This window comes from Chlamydomonas reinhardtii, chromosome 16 (genome assembly GCF_000002595.2).
Source record: "Chlamydomonas reinhardtii strain CC-503 cw92 mt+ chromosome 16, whole genome shotgun sequence".
Lineage (NCBI taxonomy): Eukaryota > Viridiplantae > Chlorophyta > Chlorophyceae > Chlamydomonadales > Chlamydomonadaceae > Chlamydomonas > Chlamydomonas reinhardtii.
Genome location: NC_057019.1, coordinates 5,894,449 through 5,912,257, shown reverse-complemented (window position 1 = coordinate 5,912,257; position 17,809 = coordinate 5,894,449). Strand labels below are relative to the sequence as shown.

At 63.3% G+C, this 17,809-nt stretch overlaps 4 protein-coding genes across 5 annotated transcripts in view; 2 read left to right on the top strand and 2 right to left on the bottom strand.

The window, feature by feature from the left end:
- The first annotated feature begins 220 nt into the window (after positions 1–220).
- Positions 221–7,906, top strand: CHLRE_16g677100v5 (uncharacterized protein). Of its 2 annotated transcripts, XM_043071320.1 has the most exons (5): positions 221–1,007; positions 1,126–1,328; positions 1,829–1,911; positions 2,105–4,152; positions 4,390–7,906. In XM_043071320.1, exons 2-5 carry the CDS (start codon positions 1,266–1,268, stop codon positions 5,469–5,471), a joined length of 3,276 nt encoding a protein of 1,091 aa, XP_042916075.1. In that variant the 5' UTR covers positions 221–1,007; positions 1,126–1,265; the 3' UTR covers positions 5,472–7,906. The 2 variants fall into 2 exon arrangements, with proteins under 2 accessions (XP_042916075.1, XP_042916074.1); XM_043071319.1 differs by having other exon boundaries at positions 511–1,328.
- Positions 7,907–7,908: 2 nt separating this feature from the next.
- On the bottom strand, positions 7,909–12,730 carry CHLRE_16g677150v5 (uncharacterized protein). Its single transcript, XM_043071321.1, has 11 exons — positions 12,222–12,730; positions 11,778–11,970; positions 11,402–11,445; positions 11,092–11,176; positions 10,717–10,825; positions 10,409–10,483; positions 10,172–10,267; positions 9,838–9,960; positions 9,153–9,297; positions 8,823–8,905; positions 7,909–8,660 (listed from the first exon to the last, which is right to left on the bottom strand). The coding sequence occupies exons 1-11, from the start codon at positions 12,577–12,579 to the stop codon at positions 8,373–8,375; spliced, it is 1,599 nt and encodes a 532-aa protein (XP_042916073.1). The 5' UTR covers positions 12,580–12,730; the 3' UTR covers positions 7,909–8,372.
- Positions 12,731–12,778: 48 nt separating this feature from the next.
- On the bottom strand, positions 12,779–16,030 carry CHLRE_16g677200v5 (uncharacterized protein). Its single transcript, XM_001695904.2, has 2 exons — positions 14,092–16,030; positions 12,779–13,895 (listed from the first exon to the last, which is right to left on the bottom strand). The coding sequence occupies exons 1-2, from the start codon at positions 15,907–15,909 to the stop codon at positions 13,320–13,322; spliced, it is 2,394 nt and encodes a 797-aa protein (XP_001695956.2). The 5' UTR covers positions 15,910–16,030; the 3' UTR covers positions 12,779–13,319.
- A 310-nt stretch (positions 16,031–16,340) lies between these two features.
- The window catches only part of CHLRE_16g677250v5 (uncharacterized protein), a 4,406-nt gene continuing 2,937 nt past the window's right edge, over positions 16,341–17,809 (top strand). Inside the window, exons 1-3 of the mRNA XM_043071325.1 lie at positions 16,341–16,775; positions 17,011–17,143; positions 17,566–17,671. Coding sequence (XP_042916072.1) covers positions 16,619–16,775; positions 17,011–17,143; positions 17,566–17,671 — 396 coding nt within the window. The 5' untranslated portion in view covers positions 16,341–16,618. The remainder of the gene's footprint in view (positions 16,776–17,010; positions 17,144–17,565; positions 17,672–17,809) is intronic.

Below are 17,809 nucleotides of genomic sequence, written 5' to 3'. Positions count from 1 at the left end.
CGTTCTTTTCTGGGGCACGGACTTATGATGAAGGGGAAGTGTCTGGCAGCGAACGGCGGGCTGCCCTCCGGGTGCGCGCAAGGGTGCGCGGGCGTGCCGGCGGCAGAGCGGGCGGGCGGGGCGTGCAGCTTCGGAAAGGTTCGGAATCTTCATTTCCTGTCCACTTCACATGGTCCATCACATAATATACTACCAATTTTCCTGACGCGGCCGATCGTCAATTGCAGCGGTCGTATCTAATGCCTAGTGCTGAGCCAGTCACTTTTATTTGGGCGCATAGACTTTGCGATGAGGCACTCCGCGAGGCGCAGAGGAGGGACGGCGCCAAGGGAGGCGCTCCCGTGGCGCAGAGCGCGGGCCGTGCGGCAGCGCGGGCAGGCCAGGCGAAAAGCGCCCGGCGGACGAAGACGCACGTGCTCACGAAGGAAAACCCTGGTGTGCGGCAGCAGGGTTTCATAAACATAAACATTACTCACTGGCTTGAACTGCTGAGCCACTTGATTGTTCCTTGTGGATGTATCATGTTACGGCTTCAATCGCCGCTTTCGGCGCAGATACATCTAGGACAGACGCAAGCGCCCGGCCGACTGTCACGCCTAGCCACATTACAGACGTCACAAGTTTAATGCAAGCGCACCAATGCAACCATTTGCAAATTGGTGGATGCGCATGGGACCAGTGGACGAAACCCCGGGAATGCAGTTGCTCTCGTTGCCCACCACAAAGCTCGCGCATTACTCGGCGCTAACAAATGACTAAGTACAGAAGCGTGGTTTTGTCTAGAGAGTAAATGGTCGCTTCAGTAGTGTCATAAGTCACTTCGTCCGAGCAACGCATTGACAGAATCTATCGATCTAGTGTTATGCACGAGTTCTGGACGGGCAACTTGCCCGCTCTATCTTCCGGCTGGGCGCGCACAATGGGGGCAAACAGCAGCGAAGCTGCGGTCGACTCTTTGCTCAGGGGCGCCTCGCACTTGCCGGCAGCTGATGTTGAACTCGTATTAGGTGGGAGAACCGTCGGCCTGAGAGCCTGCGGACCTGCCGGCACAGCGCACGTGCAGGCAAGTCACGGTCACATTTCTGACCATCGCAACCGCCCTTTCGACCCTTAATTCGCCTTCAGGCGAGCACCGATGTCGCCTACTAGGTGGAGCTGTCGCATCAACTGCCGGCATCATGGTCGCGTGCGGCTGTTCGCGCTGCGGGGAGCTGCCGATGCAGCTTTCTTCTGAGGGCGGTCGCATTTCCAGCCTTTCGACCTGGATGTCCACGCATAATGGGCTTGGAAAGGACGCCTTATTGGCGATTCGCCAGGAGGGCAAAGAGGTGTGTACTGCAAAGGGAAAGCTAGCCGGGGCGCGACAAGTGTGTCGATGCGTCCGGTTACGGAGGGGTACGGGTGCGTGGCGCACGTGGGCGCCCCGCCCGCACTCAGGGCTCTCGTACCGGCATTGGACACTCACACACCCACTAGCAATACGCGGGGTTGGAGGCGGTCAGCCGCTCAGGTGTCGTTTGGAGGCCCGGTTACAGGAGGTGAGGAGGCTCGTGCCACCACGCACGCACACCTCCTGCCCAGAGGCCAGAGCGCACACCTGCTCTGGAGTCCACCGGAAGTAACGCACCAACTCTGGACCACGCCAGTCGCCAGTGACCCGTGCCAGTGACCTCACTCACGCAGGGTCACAGGCTCCTGGCCAGAATAACGCAGGGCTCAGGGGGTGATCCACATCCATCTAGGCAGGCACTAGGCAGAACACGAACATACAAAACAATGCAAAGCAGGCACATCAAGACGTATGAAGCACCTTTGTGGGCGCATGCAGGTCCCGCTGGCCGCCTGGCTGTGTGCCGCCGCCCAGCACATGGGGGGCGCGGCCCTGGTTCGCAAGCAGCTCAGCATCTTCTGGTAGGTACCATCCAAGGCATCCATACATGCCGGCCTTGCTCATTTGCCCGCCCCTGGATTTCCTAAACCAACAGAATGTACCCAGGCCGCTGCGTCGTCCCGGGCCACGACTCCCTCCCGCCAAGGCACCTTCCACCTTCAGTATTGCTGTCTGCTGCTTACTTGGTGCTCATGAACCTGCTTGCCGGTGCAGGTGGGACATTGACAGCGATGGCCCCGCCCCCACGGTGCCGCCACCGCCCAGCCAGCGCGGGCAGCTGGCGGAGCAGCCTCCGCCCGCGGGCGCGTGGCGAGCGGCGACTGTGGTGGGCTTTGATGCCGCGTCGGGCGTGCACACACTCAAGTACCACTCAGACCACAAGAAACAAACGTCACAGGTCCTGCTCCCACTGGCGCAAGTGCACGTTGCGCGCATGCCGCCGCCGCCAGGCACGCCGCCACGCAGCGTGTTGGAAGGCAGGACACCGCTGCCACCCATCGCCATTCTGATGCAACAGCCGCAGCTGCCGCAACCGCAGCAGCCGCAGCAGCCAGGCATCGTAGGCGGCGCAGCGCTGATGCCTGCTGCTGCCCCACCCTCCACGCTTGGTGCGGCTCCGGACCCGACTGTGGCGCATCTTGCGAAGCCGCCAGCGGCCGCGGCGGCCTCCCGTACCCACCTGCTGCACTCCGCATTCATGCCTATGGGTCTCGGCGGCTCCATAGCCGGCGGGCCCCTGCCGCCGGTCCCGCCAGTGGCGCCAGCGGCGGCGGGCAGCGCCGCCGGCGGTTCAGTTGCCATTGGCGGTGGCGGTGTGGGAGCGCTGGGAGTGGCCGCGGTGGCCGCGGCAGTGGCGGCGGCGCCGGTCGTTGCTCACCCTCACCACCCGGTGCTTGTGCGGGAGTTGCTATTGGAGCAGGAGCGGGCGCGGGCGCAGCAGCAGCAGCAGCAAGGGGTGGAGGTTCACATAGTGCAGCAGCAAGTTCCACCGCCGCCACAGCTGCCGTCGCCGCCGCAGCTGCAACAGCTGCAGCTCCCTGGCCTGATCCCGGCAGCTGCGGCAACGGCCATGCTGCCTATGCGGCGGGTGGATTCGGGCGTTGCCGCCGCCGCACACCCCTCGCCAAGCGGCATCAGCAGTGCCGTCCCCAGCCAAGCCGGCGGCGGCTGCGTGCGATCACAGTCTTCACAGTCCTCCTTCGGACGCAGCAGGCGCCTCAGCAGCACTGCGGCGGCGGCCGTGGCCGTCGGCAGCGGGCCGCCATCACTTGGCGGCGCCGCCGCCGCGCCCGCCGCCCTTGTGCACATCAGCTGCGGATGGCACGGGGACTTCGTCTTCTGCGGTGACGCCGCCAGCGCTGCTGGCCCCGCCGCTGGCGGCAGTGGTGGCGGCTTCTGGGCTGCGGCCGGCGGCGGCGATGGGCGGCTGCCGCCGGCGGCGGTGATGGCGGCGGCGGCAACAAGCGCCGCCGACAAGCCATTTGAGGTGCTCAGTGTGTGCGGCATGTTGGCCAGAAGCACCTCGGCGGCGGCGGCGGCGGCGGTGATGCTGCCCCCCACCGAGAGCCGCAGCGGCTCCCCTATCTTAGCCACCGCCACCGCCGCCGCCGCCGCCGCTATTGCTGGAGCCAACGTGGCAGCTGTGGGCATTACACCGTCACTACTTGGTGGCGCTGCCGCCGCACCGCCGCCGCCGCAGGGGGTTCAGCAGCAGCTCGGCCAGGGCGACGGCGTGCAAGGCCTGCTGCTGCACACCCCAGCAGCACCCCGCCCAGCGGCCGCGTACCCGCTGCCCGCCGCCGGCGTCCTCCGCCGTGACGACAGCGGCACCTGCGACTACAGCTTCCACAGCAACGCTGCTGGCCCTGCCACTGCTGCTACTGCTGCTACTGCTACTGCTGCTACTGCTGCTACTGCTACTGCTGCTACTGCTGCTACTGCTGCTACTGCTGCTACTGCTACTGCTGCTACTGCTGCTACTGCTACTGCCAGTGCCAGTGGGGTCAACGCGCGCCAGGGATTTGGCTGCTGCCTGGCCAGCAACAGCATCTGCAACGGCAGCGGCTTTGGTCCCGCCAGTAGTGGCGGCGGAGGCGGCAGTAGCGCTCACGTTGCTGCTCAGGGCATCGGCGGCGGCGGCGCGAGTGTGCGTGCGCTGCTGCTGGGTGGCGCCGGCGGCGGCACGTCTCTGGCGCCTGTGACGGATGGGCCTGTGGCGCCGCAGAGCCTCGAGGACAGAGTGCTGGAGGAGCTCTGGCAAAGTAAGCATCATATTTTACCATATTGATGATTGGTATGCAGTTGCACATAGAGTTGTGCATCGCCATGCTCGCTCTTAATAAGTCATCGACACCGGTATGTTGCCTAGATGTGGGGATTGAACTTGACGCTGTCTTGCATGCACGTGCACACCGCACGCCTGCTGTGCGCCTAGCTACCTCTACTTGACCCACGCCAGCAATGGCCTACCCGCAACCGCCTTTCTTCCCGCCGCACAGTGCTGCTGCACTCGGAGCCGTGGCCCACCGCCTCGACCACCAATGCCGCCGCAACAAACAACAGCACCCCAAACAGCGCCCACGGCGGCCTGCCGTGCCAGCATCGCCGCCCCGGCAGCAGTGGCATTGACTCAACGGCCGCCGCCGCCGCCGCCTCCATTGCTTCTGATCAGCAGGGGCCCAGCCCCGTACCGATGCGGCCCGGCGCTGGTAGAACGCTGAGCGCCAGCTTGCCCACTTTTGTGGGGCAGACGACGTCACTAGCGTCGGCGGCCGACGGGCTCGTCAGCGGCGGTGTGAGCAGCAAGCTGCTGCTTGGGGGCATGGGCGCAGGCATGGGCGCAGGTACCAGCGGAGGCGGTTTGGCGAGCGTGCCTGGTCTTGGCGCCGTCATCAGTGACGGAAGCGGCAGGCTCGCTGGCGACGGCAGTAGCAGCGCTGGCAGGGGCAGCAGTAGCAGCGGCGGCAGCCGTGGCGGCGGCCTTGTGACTGACCTGGTCGCGCTGAGGTGTGCGCAGCTGCAGCGGCTTGCCGTGCACCGCTCCCATACCGCCGCCGCCGCCGCCGTCACCAGCGCCCCTGGTACAGCCGCCGGCGGCGGCGGCATCGCATACACGGCAGCAGCGCTGGTGCCGGCGCCGCTTTTGGCGGCCACTGCCGGCGGCGGCACCTTCGGCAGCGGTGCCGTCAGCAGCCCGATGAGTCCGCTGAAGCGCATGGCTCCGTTGATGATGCGAATCAGTCAGCCGCACCTGCCGCTACAGCATCAGCAGCTTGCTTGCATGGCAACAGCGGCGGCAGCAGAGGCTGGAGCCACCGTATGTGAGAGCCCGCTAAAGCGGCTCAAGTCAGGGATCGATTCGGGGCTTGTAAGCGTGGCGTTTGAGTCGGGCAGTCAGCTCGCGCGACACGAGGACAGCGGCAGTGGTTTTCAAGGCGCCGGCGGCGCCGCGGCGGCGGCGGCGGGATCCTTCGAGGGATGGGCGGCGGATCTCATTCGCGATGCGGGGCAGTTGGATCTTGGAAGCTGCGGAGCAGGCAGCGGCATGGGCGGTTGCGGCGGCACCGGCCAAAAGTGCTGAGGTTTATACGTAGGCAGATGGCTGATACGCTGCACTGCGGTCTCAACGAATGCGAACCAGCGAATGCAGCAGCCGGTGGGAGCAAGGCCGCCAAGCTGGGGGTAAGCCCGGAGGGAAAGCGGCCGGGCTGCCCAGCAATGCACAGCTGCAAAGACAGTGCTGCATCGCAGCAGAGGCGTGCGTTGATGCACTGAGGGCCCAGAGACCGGTGAGGTTCAGCATTGCTGGCGCGTGTGCAACCTTACTCGCTTCGCTGGTGTGAGGCACGGATGCAAATTTGTTATGAATGCCTCCGACACTGTGTGTATGGATGGTTCACACGCGGTGTTGGTCACGCGTGGACAGATGCGTCCCCGCAGCTCTTCGCACACCTTTCTCCTAGTCGATGATGAACGGCCGAGCGTGTGATGCCACTTAGCGGCGACAAGACGCTCCTAGCGTACTTGTTCCCCCACCCTGTTGCGCGCGGACGCATTTATCCGTGCCCATAGGCTGCTGGAAGCAGATGCTTGACGTTACGAGGGCGTTATGGCTCGTGGTAAATAATAGCAGCAGGCGTGGTGGGTTATTGCTTACTGAGGTAGCGGATGTACGGCACCTGTGTCTGCCGTACGGTGTTGATGATGCTGAAACCAAGCTTGCCAAGCTCTCCTTGTGTACACGCTGTGTGGGGAAAGGCAGAAATGCGGGCTTGCAGCCGATGTGGCCAATTGGGTTGTGGCTGATTCGGCTTCATCGTGCATTCATGGCTGTGCAATGCAATACCGTGAATGCGGCAGCGTGGATGGATGGGCGCTAATTGCGCTCGCTTTTCCGACGTGCCGTTAGTAGCTTGGGCGGAGGAGTTAGCAGCAGCCCCGCCCAAGGCCCCGCCCAGTCGTTGGGCGCGAAGATAAATATCTTACTACCTTACAGAATAGGCACGTTGTGCATACGTGGTTATGGCCACTGACGCATGCATGCCCTCGTTCATGGTTAGAACCCATAGATGCCGCGTGTTCCTGTGCTCGGGCCGGCGGCGGTTTGTTCATACGGTAGCGGAACGCTAATTTATCACGAAGCAGGCGATAGAACCATCAGGCGTGACCATCAGGGTTGGGTTGGTCTTTATGTCCACCAGTCAGTGAGAGGAAGATTGTTTCAACCACAGTATTTGGGTGTGTGTTGATGGCCCGGGCTGGGACGACTTGCCACTTCACCCAGATCAGTGTTTTGCATGTGCATCCGGCGGCGGGGCTACGGCCTGCATGCACCGCACAGCCATGGGCTCAGTGGGCCGCGCCTGCTGGAGGGCAGTGTGCGGTTTCACGGATGACTGCTCGCTTCTTGGTGCGCGTGTGGTCTGGCAAGTCAGCAGCATGGGGCGGTACGTTCTGCTTTCTTGAGCCGCGCTGTGCCCGTTGAGCCGCGGCATATGCGTGGGCCAGATGCTGCCGCGTTAGGGTCTGGTGCGTGTCGAGTGCAAGACGTACTGGCAGGTGAGGACTGGGAAGGAACGCCCATGGCCGCTTGCCATTGCATGAGCAGGCAGGCAGGCGCTGGTCGCAGCACCTGTGTAGCAGGCGGTATTACGTAAGTACATTGAAACGGCTGCGCTCATTTCCTGGGTAACGCATGATGTCAAGCAAGACTTGCTGGGAATGGTGCACACCGGTGGGTCCTGCGGTGGGGATGGGCCATCAATGTCAGGGCGTCGGATGCATTGGGGGCGTGACTATGAGATGTGTGGGTGTGGGATGCACTAGCGGAACCGTGCCGCGTGCACGTGTTGACGAGTGCTCAATTTACTTTTGTCAACGGATGTCACAAGGGCTTCCCCAGACCACGTGGGCGGCAATGCATAATTATCCAAGCTGCTACTTGTACGTATAGCTGTCGGGGTGCAGCCACAGGGACGTGCCGACGGACGCTAGCTAGGTCTGGTGGTTGGTGGAGGACAAACTCGGGGTGTGGCCAGTGGTGGCGGCGTGAACGATGGTCAACGAAGCGGATGCGTTGTGCGGGGATCGAGCAAGGCATCGAGGCTTGAACAAGGTATCAGCGGCGAAGCGACATGACGGGGGGAGGCATCAGAGGCTAGTGGGCTATCAAGGCGCGTGTGGCAGTAGGGCCAGGGGGCTGTGGCATGTGGAGGACATTTGGTGTTGTCTGCTGGCGCCCGTGGCTGGCGCCGGACAAACCTCTGAACTCTCTGTGCGTGCACACATCCGCCTGATGATGAGTCGAGAACGCGGCGGCATTGAACGTGTGCGCCAGAACGTGTGCATGCCGGGCGTCGGTTGTGAGCCGAACCATGGCTGCAGGGTCTGCGCCGTTGACTGGGAGCCCACATGCAGGGTCAAGATATAGTACAGCAACATGGGGCGTAAGTCTGTTTGTCTGTGTCGGCTTCAACCAGCTTAGACGCTCTCTCAGCCATGTAACAAGATTACAACACGGCTTGGCCTGTTGACCAGTGGGGACTGCCCGGGCCCCGCCGTTCGCCGTGCAGCCAACCTGATACAGCAGCGCTCGCCTTCACGCACACATCGACAGGCACCAGCATAAGCACTGATCCCAGACATCCGGCCCTGCTGCGAAACGCTCGCGCAGTCTGCCTCATCACCACCTGTACGTTGCAACCCAACAGCCCGTACGCTCATGTCATCACCAGGCTCGCTCCATATGGGCCCCGCCGCGCGCTACGCATGGGGACTGAGCGCTCTCAGGGGCCGGATAATTGCTGCACATCACGCCTGCTGTCCCCCTCCGCCCACGTCGTATGGTCCATCACTCTCACAGGTGCGCTGAATCTGTGACCACTTCCTGTCCTAGTGTCCGGACATCCACCTCCTCCACCTCCAACTCCGCCGCCTGTTCCCTTTCTATGCGCCCGCTCCCCGGCACGTCGTCAAGTCCCACTCAAGTCGGTTGCAGTTGGCGCCGCCGGCGCCGTTGCGCTCGGCTCGCGTGCTTGCGCTCCTTTCCGTCGCTCACCTCACCGCTATCCTCATCCCTATTCCCACCACTTCCCTCTCCCGCTGCCTTGCCACTCGATGGAGCGCCTTGATCGCTGATCAAATCTATCATTCCGTAAGGCCGCTTCGCAGCGGTCCCACCATTGGCATCGTCTGGCGCCGACGTCAGCTTTAGCCACTCGAGTGCAGCCTGTGCGGCGTAGGCCACTCCCCACATGTGCATGCTGCTGATCTGCGGCGTCAGTGGCACCGGTCGTAGAAGGCGTGAAGGGAGGGAATGCAACAACGACGTTGTGCGTTGCATCAGGCCCAGCATGCTCTTCGGGAACTGAGTAATCCGCCCTGCCCCGCTTCACGCCGCCCCGCTCCATACCGCCCCATGCCTTACACCTACCCGGAAGGTGCGATAGTGCCGGCCCTTCACGTGCAGCGACAAACTGTTGCGCATTCCCCATCTACACAGCGCATCGCAGCGGCCTGTGAGGGCGCGTGCGACGTACAGCAAGCAAGCCGGGGGCGGTGGCGGGCGACAAGGCGTTACGCGAGCAGTCATGACAACGGTTGATGAGTTTCGTTCTCGTAGGTGCATGTGCGCCTTATCTGCCGGTACAACATTGTCAACTGGTGCGACAACACAACACAACACAACATACGGTAACGCAGCAACCGCAACAGAGTGCAACGCGACAAAACACAACATACACCACCACACTTTGCCACCCACCGTGTGTGAGCATGCCGATCGGGTCAAAAAGGTAGCCCATCACGGCATTGCCGCTGAACACGTAGAACCGCGGGTCGTAGCGCGCCCGCACGAGCGGCCCCGGGTCGGTGAAGGCGATGCCGGCCTGCCACAGGCAGTAAGACACCTGCAGGCACGTGTGGGGATGTTGGTGTGTGCCCGCATGTGTGTGTGTGTGTGTGTGTGTGTGTGTGTGTGTGTGCGTGCGTGCGCATGTGTAAATGTGTGTGTGTGTGTGTGTGTGTGTGTGTGTGCGCGGGTCACGGCTCACGAGGCAGGTGTTCAAAGCAGCTCAGCTTGGCTTGGCTCGGCTTGCAAGACGACCATACTAGTAACCAAGAGAATCAGGGAGTTAGGCGAGGCAGGCTTCCCACCCCACGCCGTCTTGTCACCCCCGCCTGCCCTCCCTCGCCCCTCCCTACCCCACCAAGGCCACGCCACGCCACGCCACGCCAAGGCCCCACGCAGCTCCCCGCCAGGCTCCCATGCATTCCTGAGTTGGGCGACGGTTCCTTGACGCTGGGACCTATCCTTTGGGCTATATTCGGACATATTACGGCCCCACCTTGATTTATTTATGGGCTGGTATTTACAACCCCCCCCCCCCTTCAGTGCATCCTGTACCGCTTTTCCAAACATCCTTGCAACCCCCCCCCCTTGCACGCACCAGGTAATCTCCCCCAGGCGCCTCTTCCATGCTGGTGACGCAGTTGATGAAGTCCGGGAAGGCCACGTGTTTGAACAACCCCACACTGAAAACCATGCCCGCGCCGCCGTGAGCGCCAGAGGGCTGCAGCAATGACATGCGGTGAGTGATACCGCGCGCTTACGCGGATGATGAGGTTTAAATTCAGGCGCTATTGCGTCATGCGACAGCTAGGCTGGAGGCCAGGCGCGGTGCATGTGGCCGTGTGGTGGTTTGCGCTGGCAGAGGTACAATTGGCGCGTCCCCACGAGCCCCGCCGCCAGGTGCCAGGGCGCGCCATTGCCTTTCTACTCACCTTGCAGGGCCGCCGGGGGTCGGGCACCTCGGGGCACGCGTCTTTGGGCGTGCAGTAGGGGCACGCCGGGCGCGGCACAAATTTTCGACCGGGGCTCTGCGGGTTGCGACAATAATGTTACGTATCAAGGACAGCGAGTGCCGTGCGCTGTGTTCCTTGTTGCTTGTGGCCGCCGAGCAGCAGACATTCGAGCAGCAAGCCCTCTCACAGCCCGCGGCTGGTGAGACTCCTACTGACCGGTGTGGCGTTTCGGGCGATCTCCATTGCCGTCTCGGCACTAATGCTAGGGTGGTAGCCCTTGAGGATCAGCGTCTGCGGCGGCATGCGGGTTGTGGCGCGCAGTCCGAGACCCGCAGCCGAGGCAGGCTGCTGAGTTGCAAGACCGGAACACGGATGCTGCGAGAGCGAGGGCTTTTGCAGCGCCTGACCGGTCATATGCTGCTGTCACGAACTTCCCCAAAACCGCACTCCCCGCTTTTCCTCGGAAACCTTTCGCCGGCCGTTTCCCTCCGGGCATTCACCACGCGCCCTGCCCTGCCCCGCACCTGCATGTGAGGTGTGCTGAGCACCTCAGCCAGGGTCGGCAGCTGCTCACTGGCCATGGCGCACGGCAAGCAGCGCGGCGCATGCGGGTTGGGGTGCCGCCCGTCGTACCTGCGCACGTACGCCACACCAACACACGGGCCGGCGGTGGACGGCCGGTGCGGCACACGCCGGTGTGGGCACACGCCTGAGTGTCGCGCCTGTGACATGCTTTGCGCAGAGTGCACAAGCAACCCAGTTAGCCTGTCTTTCCAATCTAGACAAGCAAGCCCCGACTGGGGTGTGCGCCGCAAACCGCCGCCCCGCCACGCCCCACCACGCCACGCCATGCACCGAGCGCCGTACAGCACTGCCCCGCCTGTGCCTCCCCACCGCACCAGAGGTTGTCGCTGAACGCCAGCGGCAGTTGCGGGTCGTGTTCTGACAACATGTGCTTCAGCGCGTCCAGGTAGAACAGCGTGTCTGTGTGCATGTTCGAGGCAAGAGCAAGCCGCCGGGTAAACAGCCCCGCATGCGGCAGCGCCACGCGTCAGCAATCGCGCAAGCATGACAACTCAGTCAAGCATCGCCCAACAGGGGCCCACAGCGCTGGCGCCTAACATCGGCCGCAAACTGGCATTGGGGCGCGGCCCCCACGTTGCGCACGGACAACCGGGCACGCAGAAGAAGCAGTGACGTCGCACGTACCATCGTCTCCGTACAGCATCCACTTGAATGTGTCACCGTAGTGTCTGCGACGGGCGCGGCACAAGCGAGCGGTACGGCCGGATGCTGTCAGAGCGGGATGCTCACGTGCCGTGTACACACACACACACACACACACACACACACACACACACACACACACACGCACGGGCCTGTAACCTACGGAGCCACGAGTCACTGGTGCACCACGGCCGTCACCGCGTCTGCCTGTCAGCCTGTTCCAGATCGTACCCCAAATGCCCAATCACATACGGTAACCACTTCCCTTCCGCCCGCACCCGCATGCATCGAGCTGCGCCTCCCGCTACCCACTGTCCCTCCCTACGCTCTCCGACTTGCGCTCCAGCAGCAAACTCACCTGTACGCGGCAAAAGGCGCGACGGCGGCGCGCGTGTCGCCGCCCATGCGGCCGTGGCGGCGGCCCCCCAGCCCTGGGTCCCCATCGTTGGGAAAGTAGGCGTACGCCTCGCCGTAGCCGTCGGCGCCCTCGGCGTTCAGCGCGGCGAGCTTGGAGGTGTCGTTTACGTCCGTGAGGAAGAAGCCGCGCAGGCCTGGCAGCGACATAGTGCAGGCAAACGCTTGGTGCTGAGCGCAATGGGTAGGAAAGCTGGCATCTGAGCTGCGTCGGTCGCACAGTCAGTTGCACACGCAGTATTATGGTAGGATCGAGCGCTTGGGCGCGCGCGCGCTTGTCATTACCCTACAAGGTACATGCAGGGCACTGCGCTCCCCTTTCCCTTGTGCGCGCAAACATGCACGGTTTCAGTGCGTAGCCGCGCAGCACGCGCCCCGCCCCGCCCACCTCTCCGCCACGCCCTCGTGGACTTGGCCAGGAGCATGCGCTCGCGGCATGTGCCCGTTGCGTACACAAAGTCGTCATCTGTCAGGCCGTACAGCTCCCCTGGCTTTGGGGGTTGCTCGCCACCTGGTCCACTTTCCCGGCTGCTGCTGCTACTGCTGCTGCCCTCAACCCTGCCGTATTCGAGGAGCTCCTCCACAGGGACCACCCGGGTTGCGGGAGCCAGCCCAGGCTGGCCCGTGCGCTTCTTCTTGCTGCTAGAAGCTACGCTGGAGCCGAGCAGGCCGCTGAGCAGCACCAGCGCCAGCGCAGCCCGACAGCTGACGCCCCGAGTGCCGCCGGACGCCAACGTCCGGGTCATGAGTCTGCTTGCAATAATCACGTGTGTGCAAGCTGCTACCAGCCGCGGCAGCCCAAGTTCTTTATGACATCAAACTTGCATTATTCCGGCGCCAGTGGCTTAAAGCTGAAGCTGCTTTCTAGCAGTGCCATGATGCCACAAATCCGGTGAAACGTATGCTGAGTCGCAACCCCATGCAAAAATATTAATGGTGCTGTATAACACGTTTGTTAAATCGAAGACACCTGAGCAACTTGGTGCCAAACTGGAATTTCGCGGCCTGACTCGCTAAACGCAGAAGTAGCTCCGCGACCGGCAGCTGGTTGCTTCAACATATGCACGTACACATCCAATCAGCCGCATCCGGTTTATTGGTACACTGCTCCGCCATCGATGCTTCCCCGCCTTCCATGCCGGCAGACCAATACACGCACACGCCACGCGCGCAGTCCTTCGTTCGTGCCCAAGCCTCAAGCGACAGGTGCGTAGCTTTGTTTTGACGTAGCAATCTACATTGAGACATTGTCAGTTAAGCGTCTTCCCAGGAAAAACCGAAGGTCCTGAGAAGTTGGTTACGTTGCAAGCCGACGGAGCGCAGGCCAGGGCAGCCAGGGGCTAGTACCCCTGGCAAGGACGCTGAGGGCCTGAGCCGCTGTCATGAATCCTCATGTGAGCCATCAAACGTGATATGTTAGATAGTGGTCACAACGTTCAGCATAAAATCAGCCTGCCAAAAGGTTCTCATACCTGCTTTCAGCAACTTAAAGCCGCTCCGCTTGCCGCTCCATCCAGGCGTGCTGGTGTTCTAGAGCCACGACCTCGTACAAACCCACATCCACGTTGTTGGCGCCACCGCACCACATGCATTCCAACTCGTACCGTTTACGCCGAACCCGATCAGCATGGCCAGCCATCTCCTTGGCGGCCAACCACAGGCTGACAGCACGCGACGCGGCGGCATCACCCGTTGCACTGCTGTTGGCCACCGCCAGTTCATGTGGCTGCATCGGATGCTCCTCCGCGGCCGGCTCATCTTCATCCGCGGCCGCCACCGTCGCCGCCGCCGCCGGTTGCTGACGCTGCAACTGTTGTGGCTGTTGCGGCGGGCCCCCCACCGCCTGCTGGTCTGCATCCATTTGCAGCTGCAGCTGCAGCCGCACCCACAGCTGCAGGGACCAGAAGGAGCTGCACTGGCATTGCTTGCCGTGCAACATTTCCCTCAGCGTCGGCAACCAGTTGCAGCTGAGCGGTGGCAGCAGCCCGTGGGACCGCAGCCAGTCCAGTGCGGCAACATTGCCGCCGTGGTAGCACCTCAGCGCCTCATCACGGCTCAGGGGCTGCATGGGCAAAGCGAAAGTCGACAAAGGAGGAGGCTGAGTACGGGCGTGTGCAGAGGGCACAAGGTGCGCCGGAAGGGTGCCCCTGCTAATGCCTCAAGACCCAGCCAACACACGCACGCACGTATGCTGGGTGCTGCCAACCCAGACGGCACCCACACAAACAACCGCTAATACTCAGGCGCTTTTGGCTCACCTGCAGAGTCATGCCACCGCCTCCTCCACTGCCTGCTGCACCCGCCGCCGCCTCGGCACCCTCTGCAAGCAGCTGTGCCGCCGCCCACGCCAGTGCCGCCTCGCCGCCCGCCTGCGCCACCGCCGCCAAGTCGACCGCTGCGCCCCGCGCGCGCAGCGCTTGCAGTACAGGCAGGCTGGCGCCCTCCTGAGCCGCGCGCGTAAAGATTCTCGACCACCACGCCCGCACCTCCCCCGCTGTTGGCGCGGTGGCACCCTCTGGGCTCTCCGCGTCTGCGTCTTCCCCCACCTCCGCCAGCCACAAGAGCGCCGCATCCGGCCACCCAAAGATCGGCGACCGTGCAAGATACCTTGCCTCAAAGACCCACCCTCGCTGCCTAAGCGCCTCCAGCACCGCAACGCAGTCGCTCGCTTCTGTCGCCGTACCGCGCATGATGATGCAGTAATCAATAATAACCTCGTCCGGCAGAGCGTCGCACTCGTCGACGAGCCACACCAGCGCCTCCACGCGGCAGCGGGAAAACGCCGCCTCCGCCGCCTGCGAGTCCAACGCCACCCCAATGTCGGCAAGGTGCTTGAGACGCTGCAGGTAGTCGGGCCGCTCGGTCGCCATCGCATCGAACAGCTCTCCTAGATCCAGGTATCGCCCAGCCTTCAGCGTCGCCTCCACCCGCGGGCCCCACGTCGACAGCAGGAAGGACAGCTTCGCGGCCCAGCAGGGCGTGGGGCTGCAGGCGGCGGCCCTAAACAGGTTGCACAGATAGGCCCTGACGTCTTCAGCAGGACACGACTGGTCCTCGTCCTCCGGGACGTCCGCTTCCACCACCGCCTCCAAGTCAGCACGGCCACCCGCCAGGACGCCTGCTGCCTCGGCTCCGGCGTAGCCGGCGGCGACTGCCGCAGCCAGAGCGGCCGGGTTCGCCAAGTCACCCGGCAGCAGCACCGGCTGACGGCGTGGCCAGTGCCAGAGCCGGTCGTGGTGCCGCTGCAGCACCTCCACGGGACAGCCACTCACGACATCCATCAGCAGCTCCCACCGCGAGGACCGCAGGTCCCGCACCGCCTGGAAATCCTGCGGGTCGCAATCCTTCCACGCCTCTTGGGCTGGCGCGCAGTCCGGCACCAGCGGCATGAGGCGCTCCACCAGCTCGACGTGGCCCGCCTCCGCCGCCGCCCCCACATTGGACGCACGAAGGCTGTAGCCATGCTCCTGCTGCAGCCAAGTGAGAATGGCGAGCTGGCCGCCGGCGCAGGCGCCCTGCGCCGCCGCGGCAAGGCACGGCGTCCAGAGGTAGTTGCTGACGGTCGTGTTAAGCAGCAGCTGGATCAACCGCAGGTGGCCGCCGCGGGCAGCTGCACGAAAGACGCCCTCGTCTAAGGAGCAGCCTTCGGCCAACAGGCGTTTGGACGCCAGCTCGTCGCCGCCGACAGCTGCCGCCGTCAGCACCGACGGCTTCAGGGCGCAGCCGCTGAAATGCAGCGCCGCGTCCAGGCTGGCGGCATGACCCGAGGACGCGGCCAGGCATAGTAACCGCTCGCGCTGCCGAAGGCTTAGCTCGCGCCACGGCTCCGGGCGCCCCCAGTGCGCCACGAAGGCGTGCCCGGGCCACGGCTGCTGCGCCTTCAGGCGAATATATATATCTTTGCCATCGTGCGCCAAGTACAGGGTCCTATAGTCTGACAAGGCCGCGGCGGTGTCGCTGTTGGCAAGTTTAAGCGACGAAGCCACCTCGTTCGGGTGGAGACATTCGGCGATGCGACGCACGAGCTCAGGCGTTAGATTATCCCATGTAGATTTTGGCAAGGGAATTTTGTTCATAGCAGTGCTCGCACTTTGTTCAAAGCTACTTAGGCAATTGCCAGCTCAATTGCAGCGTATGTTTTCCACTTGGAACTGTCCAGCTGCTTTTGAGTGCTGTAAGCTGTGGTATAGCTTTAGGATAACTCCACCACAAGCCCCATTCGGCATGAGTTGGACGGCACACGATGGGGTCCCATCAACAAGGCAGGAACGAACCTGAACGAAGCTCTTGGCGTTGCCAGGGCCTGGGCTCGTCGCCACGGACTGCCACTCGCAACATGCCATAATAGATACTTACTTCACGAGAAACTGAAGGTGTACGGCGGGGGTTCCACTACTGTCCACGCGTGGCGGTGGGCGGTGGGGCGGCGTGGAGAAGCGGGGGAAGGGGGGGGGGGGGTTTCCGTGCGGCAAGGTTGATTTCTGTCCGGGCTTTCAACGATAATGATACATAAACACCACTGCAGGGTATTTGCATAAGCATTCGTGAAGGCACAGTCAACAGTGCGTTTGTTTCAGGGATACCAATTTCACTCGACTTCTCACTGAAGCAGCGCCCTTTCCCTGCGCCCAGTAAGCTAATTGATAAGAGCGATAATACCTGCAAATTCAATCAGATTAGCCGCTGCATAAACGTGCTAGATTTTGAGCGCAACGTTTTTGCCGTTTGCTGAGTCTGCATAAGCGCGCAAGCCAGGGCGCGCTTCGAGCGCAGTCGCTAGCAGTCATGATGCCGGGAGGGCGCCAGTTTGCAGCGCTGGTTCAGGCGTGGCGTGGGCCCGTGCTACCGCGACTACCGCCAGCGCCTGGGCAGCAGCAGGGGCCTGGCTCCCGAACTTTCTGTGTGACAGCCGCTCACGCGCACATCGGGCCCGTGCTCCAAGGTGATTAGCAGAGTTTTGCAGCTTTCCACGCACATGGCAGGGGCTTGTTGCGTGGCTTGTGCACGGGAAGAGCAAGACGCGGGCGGTGCATCGGGCGCTGCCCAGCAACTGTGGCGCGTGCCACACGGTAGGCACACCCACGTCCCCGCTTTTCCTCTTTCATCTCCCGCCACCCTGCCCGATGCGGTCTTACCCGCCCCAACATCACACTATCTCTCGCTCCTCGTGCGCGCAGTGCTTGCCAAGGGCGGTGCGCGTCTAGGCGGCTCTGCTGTCTTGTTCGCTGGCGCGGCCTTTGCTCTGGCCCAGAGCAATCGGGCAACCGACAGCGAGGGGGACGGTGACCTGTCTAGTGACCGCATCCCATGGTGAGACTGAATGAGGTTATCCTGGGATGAAAACGAGGGAGGATGCAAGGGGTTGGGGCAGGGCAACTCATCGCGGCAGGAGGAAAAGTGCCGGGGCATGATACGGGATTGGCGGCGACAGGGTTGGGGGTTTGGCGCGTTGCCGTCCACCGCCATGCCAGGGGCGTTGTGGCAGCGGCGCCGAGTGTCAACCTCGTGTCGTCCGCGTGTCATCCGCGTGTCGCCTGCCGGCCCACCGACTTGGGCGCACATTGCATCACAGGCGCCCGTGCTCCACAGGGCCGCGCTCGCTGCCGGCTTTAATTGTGCCTGTGCTGGCTGCCTCCTGGCACGTGCATCCTATTGCCCCACTCCATCCCCTTGCCTTGATAACCCCTCGCCGTCGTGTGGCCCGGCCCTCTCTGTCCTGTTGCCGCTGTCAGGGTCCGCGAACTGGCTGAGGAGGAGGGCGTTGAGGAGGTGCTGAGCCCGGGCCAGCAGCTGCGGCGGCACCCGGTGGGCAAGCTGGTGGTGGAGCAGGACCACCTGGTGAGGCCGCGGGGGGAAGGGGAGGGGAGGGGAGGGGAGGGGAGGGGAGGGGAGGGGAGGGGAGGGGAGGGGAGGGGAGGGGAGGGGAGGGGAGGGGAGGGGAGGGGAGGGGAGGGGAGGGGAGGGGAGGGGAGGGGA